This window comes from Haemorhous mexicanus, chromosome 12 (genome assembly GCF_027477595.1).
Source record: "Haemorhous mexicanus isolate bHaeMex1 chromosome 12, bHaeMex1.pri, whole genome shotgun sequence".
Lineage (NCBI taxonomy): Eukaryota > Metazoa > Chordata > Aves > Passeriformes > Fringillidae > Haemorhous > Haemorhous mexicanus.
The window spans coordinates 21,883,996-21,895,870 of record NC_082352.1 but is presented as its reverse complement, the minus strand read 5'-3'; the positions used below and the strand labels follow the sequence as shown (position 1 = coordinate 21,895,870).

The 11,875-nt window shown below is 52.4% G+C and overlaps 1 protein-coding gene across 2 annotated transcripts; it reads right to left on the bottom strand.

The window, feature by feature from the left end:
- Positions 1-456: 456 nt before the first annotated feature.
- Positions 457-10,134, bottom strand: LOC132332904 (cytochrome b5). 2 transcript variants are annotated; one of them, XM_059857607.1, is made up of 5 exons: positions 9,956-10,134; positions 3,789-3,917; positions 3,315-3,341; positions 2,018-2,049; positions 457-1,126 (listed from the first exon to the last, which is right to left on the bottom strand). In XM_059857607.1, the coding sequence occupies exons 1-5, from the start codon at positions 10,115-10,117 to the stop codon at positions 1,036-1,038; spliced, it is 441 nt and encodes a 146-aa protein (XP_059713590.1). In that variant the 5' UTR covers positions 10,118-10,134; the 3' UTR covers positions 457-1,035. The 2 variants fall into 2 exon arrangements, with proteins under 2 accessions (XP_059713590.1, XP_059713591.1); XM_059857608.1 differs by lacking the exon at positions 9,956-10,134 and adding an exon at positions 8,758-8,892.
- Positions 10,135-11,875: the final 1,741 nt, after the last annotated feature.

Sequence of the window (11,875 nt, the reverse complement as noted above, 5' to 3'; positions counted from 1 at the left end):
GCCCCAGATCAGTGTGTTGGAAGAGCTGGAAAGGTTCCTGCCTCAGCACAGGAAGCAAACTGTGCACTGTCTGCACTTCAAGGCCGACTGCACAACACACAAAAACAGGGCAAGAGGGAAATACTCTCCTCTGTTCCCAGACAAAACCAGCATTATCCACAAATCCCAAATGAATTTCTTTTCCCTTTTCATTTTGGGAGAAGAGGCCAGATTTAATTGTTTCCCCCATCTGGTGCACATTCACAGTACATAAGAATGAGTTTAGTTTCCCATACATGTGTCAGATCATGACCTCAGGGAGAAAGAAGAATCTGCATTTCCAGAAGCCACATGCCAGTTCCCACTGGCTTTGCCACGCACAGCACATAACACCCAAACCAACCAGGATTCAGTAGAAGTTGTTCACAGGATATACATTCCAAAGGGACAAGTACAAATATTACAAAATGAACGGAATCACTTTTAAAATCCATGTATTTGTTTAACCGTTAAAAACAGACAGGAACAGAAAGAGGTGGCCAAACCAACAACTCCGTGCCGCTCCAGTTAGTGTTGCCTGCACGCTCTGGGAACGTTCTTGCGGAACCAAACTCTGGACATCCTTTCTGGCAAGGGCTGGAGACAACTGGCAGATGATTCCCGACTGTGTGAAGGGCTGAGGCAGAGCCACAGGCCCAGGGCAGCTCTTTCATGGTGTCTGGCTTAACGCAAAGGCATTGAGAGAAAAGGGTGTCTGGGGGTTACGTCAGAGAGCGAGAAAGAGCGAGAGAGAGCATGAGGGACACCACACCAAGGTCAGGGAATAACAGAAGTTCCTCTTTCCCTGCCACTGCAAGAGGGAAGTACGACAGATCTGTGGGTCCCAGAGTTAGGATAGAGTTTGGAATTAGCTTGGTCCCATGGATATCAACATCACTTGACAGACTCAGAGCTAAAAGCAAGGCAGGAAGGCTAAGGGCAGCAGAACTCCACGTGTTGCACACACACACTCTCTCTCCCTCTTTTCAGGCTGTCTGAGGCCCCAGCAAGGCCAGCTCAGGAGCTTTTCCCATCTGCCATGTAATAACGATACATTAAACCTAAGACCAGTGCTCCAAAGATGGGGATCAGCCATGTCGACCAGAAACTATGGGGAGAGAAAAAGAAATAATGAACTAAAACACATGCACCACAGAAAGCAGAAGAAAGCACCCAGTTAATAATCCATTCCCAATATTCATGCCTTGTTACATATCCAGGGAACACCTGGGAGCTGTACCCACAGGTTGGCCCCTGACCATGGCCACAGCTGGGGCAGGCCCCACTGTCCCCAGGCACAGGCTCTGCCAGCCCCCACGAGAGGCCCAAGAGTGGCCTCGTGCCTTATAAAATAGCAGCTGGATGGCTGAAGTTTCCAGCTTGGCACATCCAGAGACCAGTGGGGGGGGTTTGTTGTTGGTTTGGTTTTATTTTCCTTAAATAAGTCAGGCTGTAATTTGTGTTGTACAAACAGCACTGTTGACTCAAGGATGGCAACGGCTACAGCTGTGCCCCAGTAAATCTGCCTTGCTCAGGCTCCAGAGGCTCACACTCAGCAGCCTCCTGAACAAAACCTTCTGCACGAGCTGCAGGAGAGCAGGGCCCTGAGCTGGTTTGAAGCATTTTCAACTAGACTGGGCTGATCATGGTAAAATCCTCCAAAAACCCACCCATCACTGCGTTGTGCCACCCCTGGGCCCACAGCAACCACCCAAACACCCACTGTGGTTACAGAGATGCAGCCAGCACCATCCAACACCAGCACACGGGCCAGAGGATTCCAAACACTGGCATGCTGGTTCTGCCCAGCGCAGAGCAGAGCCGGGCTCACATCCAGCAAGGGAGGTGCACACTCTGGCACTTGCTTTGGAGTATCTGCTTGCCAGGACACTGCAGTACATCCCCAGGGATTTGCCTGCCCTTTGGAGTTAATACGCAGCTCTACAAACAGGGTCCCAGCCCCTCCATTTCTCTCTCTTATTTTCAGGAGATACTATACCTGGTTTGGCCTGAGGATGTCCTACTTGGATTCTGGAGGAGGAAAGAGTGAGTTAGCAGGGGAACAAAGAAACATTAAACGTGTGCTAATAAGACAAGCCTGAACATGTGATTACAAATACGGAGGGAAAATAACCGTCCTCTCCCAAACACCCCCTGTCACCAGTGTGGCTGTTTTTGGGGATGTTTGCTGTCATCCTCATGTTCTTTCCATCAATCCAATCAGTCCCACCCAGTCACCAGCTTCATGCTGGAACTTGCACCCCTCTCAAAATGAGGCCTTACTTATTACATCACAGTTTTGGGGTGGTTTTGTGCTTCCCCTTTATTTATTTGTACATTACTGATTCTCTCTCTTGCTGCCATCTTTAATTTACACTGAAACCTCCTTTAATACAGATGATGCGCTCTGGAGAGAGCCCTCAGCTGTGCATAACATGCTGGACTTAGTGATCAGAAGAGAAAAACACTTGAATAAAGTATTTAACTCAGATCCAAGGGAGCTACTCTGATCATCACTGATTTCTGGGCACATTTTCAGCATGTGTTTATGAATTGAACGAAACAATAAATTTTAAGGTGAATATGTACACAATCACACAGCTCCATATCTAAGCATAGGCTTCACCCAGCCTGAGTTATCCTTGATTTCTCTGCAGACAGTTCCCTTCTGGATTCCTGCTGCTCTGCAAGTGGTCCTGCTCAGAGGAACATCTCCTGAAAGCCTTGTTGAAGGCAGAGCTGTGCCCTGTCCAGGCCTCCCAGCCCAGCCAGCTGCAAAGCACATGTTTACCTCCCAGCTGGGATTCTATTTATTGCCTTTTCCCTCTCCCCATCCCTTCCAAAGGCATTTTTGCAACACTCTGCCCTGTTCTAGTCCAGAAGTACCTGACAAGTGTTAAGCAACACCACTGATCCCTGAGGCAGTTAACAGAGAATTCCTGTTTGCCAGCCAGCCCCTGTTGCTGTCTCCTGGCTCGGAGGGAACAACAAGAAAACCAGTTCCGTGGTCAGGACACAGCCAGAAATGCAAAAAATGGTCTGTGGCTCAAGGTGTGGAAAAAACATCACTGCTGCCAGCAGAGAAAGGGCACAAAAACTCACTTCCAATTTCACACTGAGGTGCCCACTGAGGTTCAGAACAAAAACAAAGGTAGAATTTGCTTGGGAAATTTATTTGCGTGTAGTTTGCGTAAACATAAAGCCACAAGCTCCACAGGAAAAAAGAGGGGGAAAAAGGCCTCCAAAAGACATGTGACATTAAATAAAAGGAGAAAACTGAAATGCTGACAGCTTACCTTAGAACCTTCCTTTTCCCGATCATTCTGTCAGGCGGAAAAAGAAAAAGAAAGAGGTAAGTGCTGACTTCAAAGGGAGGCTGCAGCCTTTATGAGGGAATTGTTCTGTACAAAGGTAATTGCCTGGGCTCAGTTTTCAAAGAGGTCCTTCCTTTGGCACCCAAAGGCAGGCAGAAAGGTGTTTGTGCCCCTGGGAACTCTCACCCTCCTGAGCTCTGAATTACAAGGCAAAGGTGGATTATGCTTCCACCAGCTACAGAGGGAACCCATGAATTCAGCTTAAGTGCCCCGATTTAAATGAAGTGAGAAATCTGTTCTGAATGGTGGAAGGAGAAGACTAATTTAGTTCAGTTTCCCCAGCAGAAACCCTGGACAACACAGGGACTGCCTGAGCCCCTCAACTACTAACTTATTTCACAAGATACACCCTAGTATATTTGTTTGGGGGTTACACTCACCGGAGGAGGCACTCACCGGGTGGACCTCTCCAATGTAGTACTGCTTCAGCATTTCCCTGGCATCTGTGGAATGCCCTACATCTTCAAAGCTCTCCGTGGCATCTCTGCCTGCTTGCTCAAGCAACACCTCTTCTCCACCTGGGTGCTGGAAGAGAAGAGTCCAGGTGAGCCAAGGGCTGGATGCAGAAAGGCAGTGAGGACGTCATCAGCCTTCCTCCCAACCCCACTGCTGGATGCCTCAAGCAACACTATCAATAAAATCTGCCAGAGGTTGAATTGTCCAGTTGTTCAATTCCTCAGGAATTCACAGACACCACTGGAGAAAAGGATATTCTACTTCTTCAGGTACTACAAAAATGATGTTTGGCTGACTCTGCGCACGGGTGTGCAATACTGATCTTGATGCTGTGCGCAACCACCAGCGACACGGGGTGAGGAAATCATGAAGTACCACAAAAATTATACTATTTAATATCATACACTGATTTCAGAAATCCAGAGCTACAACAGCCAAATCCCCAGGGAGCTCCACAGCGGCAGTGCCACTGCTGTGGGTGGCAGCAGTCACAGCTGACTCTCAGATGGGATGAAGTGGCACAAACCCGGGTGTGGCTCTGTTGTCTCTGGTGGGCTGGGCTCTCTCCACTGTCAATGTCACAATTTCAGGAACAGCCTGGCAATGGAAAGCACTAACCACAGACCTAGCAAAGGCCAATCCCTTTACAGCCTGAGTGTGAACCACCAGCTAATCCAGTTACACCAATGAAGTGGTCACACATCCCAGGGCACTCACAGGGACTAACCCAGTTTTCCAGGGCTTCAGGCAGCCAGCCCTGAATTGGAGAAGAGACGCTGGGCTACATTTCAGATCTAAGGACCAACACACCTGCTTCTCTCTGTCATATCCTTCTCCTTCCCACAGACACAGAGCAGTTGCCACCCCCTCCCTTCCTTCAGTTCATCTGCTTTTGCTGCCAAAAGTCTGAATATTCCCTCCAGGCCATCCCACCTCATACCAAACACAGGGTGGACACAAACCAGCCCCCTTGGTGGCTGCGGTGGGCTGCTGCAGGCAATCCTGCAATCCTCGTATCAGAGCTCCTTATTTGGAATAAAGCCCTTTATTGTCCAGGCATGTCACCAACACAGAGCTTCCTCAGGAGCCACAAAGGGCAAAGTGGAGGGACACAGTTTGTCACAGGCAGTTATCAAGTGGCTGAGCTGGGGCACCAGGTGAGGCTCCATGGCTCATTCCCTGTGTCCAGCTGCAGCTCTTCTGGCTGCCCCTTCTCCCACACCAACCCTCAGGCTTGCTCAATCCCAGAGGAGTCAGATCAGGGACTGCTGGATGTTATCTGTTCTGTCCAGTCTCCAGCTAAGATCTACTGAAGAGCTACCATTTATCTAAGAGTTTTAGAGTAACTCCTTAAGGTTGCCTCACAGAAATCTCGTATTTCAGACAGGAAAATAGCTGCATTTTAAGCAGACAGCCTTCTTTTCCTAATAATTCACCCTAGAAGGATGGACAAAACCCTGCAGCAACAGGGAACGTGTAGTGGATCTTTCAGTGACATCCTGTCTCTCCACAGGCAAGAGACAAGAGGAATGATAAAATTCAAGAGAGAAGGAGAACAGTAAAGTTCAGTCTTCTTTACATCTCTGGCTCTGAAGCCTTTCTACGCACTTGCTAAATCCACAATTATTTATTCGTGCACATCTGTCTTTCACTGCACTCTCCAAGCCTAAAAGAAAAAGACTTTCAAAATATTTTGGCATCTCCTATTTCTGAAGGGCTCTGTCCTCCAGACAGCACCGCTGCAGCCAAACAATTCCTACCTTGTCCTAGCCCAGCAAATGTAAACCCACACTATTTGTACAGGAAGTCACGGACTCTGCCACAAAACTGCCCAAATCTGCTGCTCAGCTGCTGCAGGAAAACATGGAAACAGTGTTGCAAACTATGGGGGGGAGGAAGACTACTTCAGGAGAAACAATGGCTGGAAAATGTCCCTTTTTGACAAGAAACAGACAAAAGCAAACCAGAAGGAGAGAGGCGACAATAAAACTGGGTTCTCGGTGTCCCTGGACCCTCAGCACACACAGGGAGTAACAGTGACTTGGAACTGAGGGCACACAGCAAAGGCCTCAAAGAGCACATCCCAAACTTCCACAGGAGAGAGCCAGGAGTCCCCTCCCCACAAGCCCCAAGAACCTGTCTGCAAATGTCTGGCTGGGAACTGCTGGTACAGACCTGCTGGAGACACAAACGAGCTCAGCAGCAACACTAAGCTCCAGGACTAATTAGATCACTGTGTCAGGTAAGAGATAAGAACACCAGGTTGAGGAGGGGTGAAACTTCCATCCCTAGTGCTCAGAGTTGAAGAAATAAACCAGGAGAGGGAAGAGTTTCTGTGCAATAACCATGTGCCAGCTCCATCCAAGCCAGAAGCAAGGACGAGCAGTCACCTGGAATGAGCCACGCATCCTGCACAGCGCTGGTTGTGAGGCAGGGAAAAGGTTTTCCAAAAACACCTCTGCCAAGCTGGAGCAAGTCAGCATGAGGAAACTCAGATGCTTGGTGCTCCTCCTTCTCTTGAAGAACACTATACCTGAAACCAACTGAGCCATTTGGGTCAGGCTCCTTCCAGCTGGGAACTGGAAATGGATTCCTGCACACTTATCACGGGGATCAGGAACGGCAGCATGTGCTGAGCTGTGGGGGCTGCTGTGGCTTGTGGGCTCAGATAACAGACACGAGAGCTTCCTGGAGAAATGTGGCTCTCCAGACTCTCCCAGTCATATGTGAAAATGGACAGAAACTGTATCCCTCCAGCAGGACCATAAATAAGTCTCTTACAGATTGTGCACAAGTTAAAGGCTCAGATTTTGATACCGTTGTGGTGAAGTGTGAGCCTGACAGACCCCAGAGCACCTGCAGGAGGTGCAGCTGCCTCCCTCCACCCCCACTCACCCCAAGTACGCAGCCTGCTGCTCCAGCCACAGCCTGCACGTGCTTATCTAGACCATTGCAACCAGGAGCAGTAACAGGTATCCTGGTGTGGTCCAGTTACCCAGATCTGGGACAAAATAGATCACCATAAGGCTCTCTTAAATTTTAAAGTAATCCCATTTCATTTCAGGCACTCACAGGCTCTCTGAAGCACAGGAGATTGCATCTCCCAGGAACACCTGCAGCACTTCAGCTGCTGTCTTTGCACATCTCCTGGATTTGGTTCCTGTTCTAACAGTTCAGTAAATTTTGTTATGTGACAGATGTCTTGTTACTCCTATTACAGATAATGTGAACTGGAAACTTTAACTGGCCTACACTTCCAGCAGCACACGGATTTCGGGTTGGCTGACCTGCAGCGTGTAATTTGCAGGAATTGTGAAGCCAAATTCAGCCTTTCAGCAGTGACTTCTTCAGGATTGCACAACCCTACCCATGGAACGTGCCAGCACTCCCAGCAACACCAGCCAGATCTGTGAGCAAAGGCCAGGAAGGGCACCCACCAACCAGCCCCAGCTCAGTGACCACACGGCCAGGGGGACACGCAACAGCTGAGCTCTGCAGCTCCAAAGCAGACAAGCACTGCTGGTTCCAGCACTCTGCAGCTCCAAAGCAGACAAGCACTGCTGGTTCCAGCACTCTGCAGCTCCAAAGCAGACAAGCACTGCTGGTTCCAGCACTCTGCAGCTCCAAAGCAGACAAGCACTGCTGGTTCCAGCACTCTGCAGCTCCAAAGCAGACAAGCACTGCTGGTTCCAGCACTCTGCAGCTCCAAAGCAGACAAGCACTGCTGGTTCCAGCACTCTGCAGCTCCAAAGCAGACAAGCACTGCTGGTTCCAGCGCCTGCACGGGGCTCCCCAGCACTCCAGAGGGTAACACATACAAAGAGGATTTTCGCCAATAAATTAGGCCTTGATCTACAGCTCCCCTGTGTCACCCTTGCCAGTAAGGGGAGTGCACAGCCCAGTGTTGTGTCAGCCACGCTGGCACAGCTCAACAGTGCCCTTATTCTTCTCCCTCTCTCCTGTCCAAGTAAGTCTTTTTACGGCAAATGGGAAAAAGGGCCTGGAAAGGACAGAGTGAAATATCATCTCAGGGTGAAACACCATCTCAAGGTGACACTCAGGGCACTGCTAAACCTGGCTTGCTGGAGGGACTGAAGTGTTTTTCTGGGCTCACTCAAAATTCCAAAGGTGCCCCAAGGAGCAGGTCCCAGACTCCACCTTAGAGAGAACATCGAGGTGAAGACTCAACGTCCCTGCAGTGTCCCCACTCTGAATCACAGCAGAGACAAGTGTAAGACAAGACTTGCAGCTCCTGCAGCTGCTGTCCCAAGCTCCAGCTCATTCTGGCTCTTCCTAAACTCCAACCCAGCATTTCCTTATTCAGAAACCAGCTGTGAATGGCTTTTCCAAGTTTTCCCTTCCATCTATTTAGCTTTTGAGCACCCACAACTCCTTCCCACCAAACTGTCCTGCTTCCACCTTGCACATCTCATCCCACTAAACTGCCCTGCCTGGAGAAAAGGAGGCTCAGGGGGCCCTCCTGGCTCTGCACAGCTCCCTGACAGGAGGGGCCAGCCGGGGGTCGGGCTCTGCTAGAGGGAACTGGGACAGGACAAGGGGAAACAGCTTCAGGCCGTGCCAGGGGAGGCTCAGGTTGGACACCAGCAGGAATTTCATAATGAAAAGGGTTGTTCGTGGGCAGGGGCTGCCCAGGGAGGTTTGGAGTCCCCATCCCTGGAGGTGTCTAAGGAACACCTGGAGGTGGCACTCAGTGCTGGGGACAAGGTGGGGATTGTGGGGATTGACACAGGTTGGACTCGATGGTCTGGGAGGGATTCTCCAGCCTGAACAATACTGTGGTTCGGTCATTTTCTGGACCAAGAAGAAACCAGATCGTGTCCAACTTTAGAGCTGCAGAGCAAGGCACAACCTCCAGCTGCCAGTGCTCACCCCCTCCTGCCTGATGCACCTGTACCCTCTCCACAGCAGCTCTGTCACTCCGCAGTACACAGGATTCAACCACGTGGGCCTCAAGGGAAACCAGAGTTGAATTCAGTCCAGCAGAGGCAACAAGCTGGAACAAGTGCATGAAGTGCCTTCTTTGGAGCTGGTTCAGCCCAGCCTTTGTACATTGTCCTGTAAATGCCACAAAATCTCTGCTGTTACTTTAAACTGGGATAAACCCCTTAAAGATTTTCATAGAACCACAGAATCACAGGATATTCTGAGCTGGAAGAGGCCCACAGGGATGATTGAGTTTAACCCCAACCCTGCACAGACCCCACCACAACTCCACCCTGGGCATCCCTGGCAGTGCTGACCTAGGCTGGAGCTCTGGCACCCTCGGGGCCGTGCCCATTCCCTGGGGAGCCTGGGCAGTGCCCAGCACCCTCTGGGGGAAGAACCCTTCCTGATATCCACCCTAAATTTCCCCTAGCACAACTTCATGCCATTCCCTTGGGCATGACTATTTTGTTACTGTTGATTCCCACTCCACTCCCAGCTCTCAACAGTCAGGACACCACTCTCAACCTTCTCAAAATCAGAGGACAAAAGCAGCGAGTCTTGAAGGATTTTTTGTGCCCACAGCCAAGAGAACCGGAGATTTGCCAGAAGCTGCCTTGTTTGCAAAGCCCGGGTGCGAGGTCCCCTCGGGGCAGGCAAGAGAGTGGTGGCGGCGGTATCACAGTCACCTCCTCCTCCGAGTTCTGGGGTGCCCCTGCAGCCCTCACATTCAAAGTGCCCTGATCCCGCTCACCCTTCAAGATGCGGAGTGAGGCCCCGTGATTGAAGGAAACCTGCAGCTCCCCGGGACCCGCCTGAACAGATTCCCCGGGAACCCTGGCATTGCCTCAGAGGAGCCCAGCACAGCCCCTGCCTCCGGCTGACCACCGCGACCCGCCCTCCCCTCCGTCCCCCGGAGGCAGAAGCGCGGCCATGAGGCCCAGCAGAGCCCGCACAGCCCGGCCCGGGGAGCTGCCCCCGGGACACCGGGACCGCCCGAACGCGGGCCGGGCCTGCTCGCTCCCTCCTCTCGCACCCGGCCCCGGCATCTCTGTCCCCAAAGCAGCCCCCGACCCTCCAGGGCCCTCCCGGCCTCACAGACCTCCCAGGCTCTCCCCGCTCCCCTCAGGGGCCGGGCCGGGCAGCCCCACTGCAGGCCTCACCTCCTCCAGGAAGCGGGTGACATCGTAGACGCGCCCGTGGATCACCAGCCAGGCCTCACGGCTGGAGTTCCGCTTCGCCACCTCCTCCAGGGTGAACACGGGCGCGGGCCCGTCCCCCGCCGCCGCCGCCGCCCCGGCCTCTCCGCGCCGCCCGCCCTCCATGCTGCCTGGCGCGGCTCCGCGGAACGCGCGGCCTGACCCGCGCCGGCCGCCGTAGCGATGGCGACGCCCCGCGCGTCCTCCGTTATGCTCGGGGACCAATGGGGAGCAAGCCAAAGGGGGACGCTGCCGGCGCAGCCAATGGGAGAGCGCGGCGGCGGGCGTGAGCCAATGGGGAGCAGCCGGGGCGAAAGGCGGGAAACGGCGCGGGAGCGTCGCCTCGGAGGCGGCACCGGGATCGGTGCCCTGAGCCCGTCAGTCCCCGCTCCCCCCTCAGCCCCTCCTTCCTTCAGCCTCCGTTCCCACAGTACTGGCTCCGAGCCGCCCTGTTGCCCCCGCGCCACCGGAGAGGGCAGTGCCCATCAGCAACCCGCCCTCAGCTTTGCCAGTGTCCCTTGCAGTTCTTCCTGCATGTTTATAAAACAGGTGTGATCCCCAGCCCTCGGAACGGAGCAGGTGGTGGTGCAGCACATCCCCAGGCCCTGACTCTCCCCAGGTTCCAAAGCAAAGTTCACATCCAGGCCTGAGGAGGAGCGCTGGGGAATTCTCTCTCCCTCCAGGCGCGTGGGGCAGGGTCAGAGTCGGAGGCCGCTCAGCAGCTCAGGGACCCGAGTCACTCATGAACCCGGTGGTTTCCCTTTGTGAACTGGCATTTGTGGAATTTATTTCCTTGCACTTGCAGCACAGGTAAGAGGCTGGGCGGTGCGTGTTTGTTTAACAAGTGCTGAGGAGGCAGAAAGGCCGTGCTGTCAGGGCTAACCTATGAGTAGCACAGGCTAAAGGTTGAAGGTGAGTGCAGAGAGAGCCCAGCTGCTCACAAATCCCTCTAAAGGAAGCTCAAGTAAAGTTCTCTGTTTGGACAAGGCCATACATTCACCAACCCAGATACTAGGATGTAAAAGGTTCAGCCTGTTCTGAAACCTCTCCACAGTCACCTAGTCAATATTACATATTGAGCTGCTGCTCCTTTTGATCCTTTCTGTCTACCTTTTCCCAGTCACCAGAGCTGTTTCCCTGGTTCTGTGTGTAACCCAGGATTTCATGTGTTTCCAGCTCCTTGTTGTGCCAGGCAGCCCCCTCCTGGCGGGGTTTCCAAACCAATGTCTTTCCTTCTAGATCCTTCCCTTTCCTTCTAGATCCAACCCAGTTCCAACGGGATGAGTTACCTTTGCTCAGATTGTTTCTGAGTTTCTATAATCTACTTCACAGGTTTCTTAATAAGTGCCTTTGGGCTTCCTCCTCTCCATTCCTCATGCCTGGAGGGTTTCTCTGTGGGTTTTCAAAGAAATCTCATGACCCTCCTCCACATTTCCCTTCTCCCCTGTTCCACTGCTCCCTGGTTTTCTGTGGATCTCCACTGCTTTTTTAAGGCCAGAATGGTCCTGGAAGGGACCTTAGAGCTCCCCCAGTGCCACCCTGCCCTGGCCGGGACACCTTCCACTGTCCCAGCTGGCTCCAAGCCCCATGTCCAGCCTGGCCTTGCGCAGCCACAGCTGCTCTGGGAGCTGCTGTTCTGTCTGGTGCTCCAGCAGAGAGCCTGCTGACCAGGGACCCTCATGCTTTTGCTGCTCTGTTTCCTCTCTAACTCCTCCAGAAGGATGTGACAGGCACGAGATCACGGCAACATGCAGATCCTGTTCCCTGGAATATTTTCTTTCATCTGTAATCATTTCATCAAAAGCCATAAATCAGTGAGGGGAGGCTCCAGTGCACAAGCACGGCTGCAATTTGTGCCTTCCTGCCCAGTGTTTTGTTTGGCAC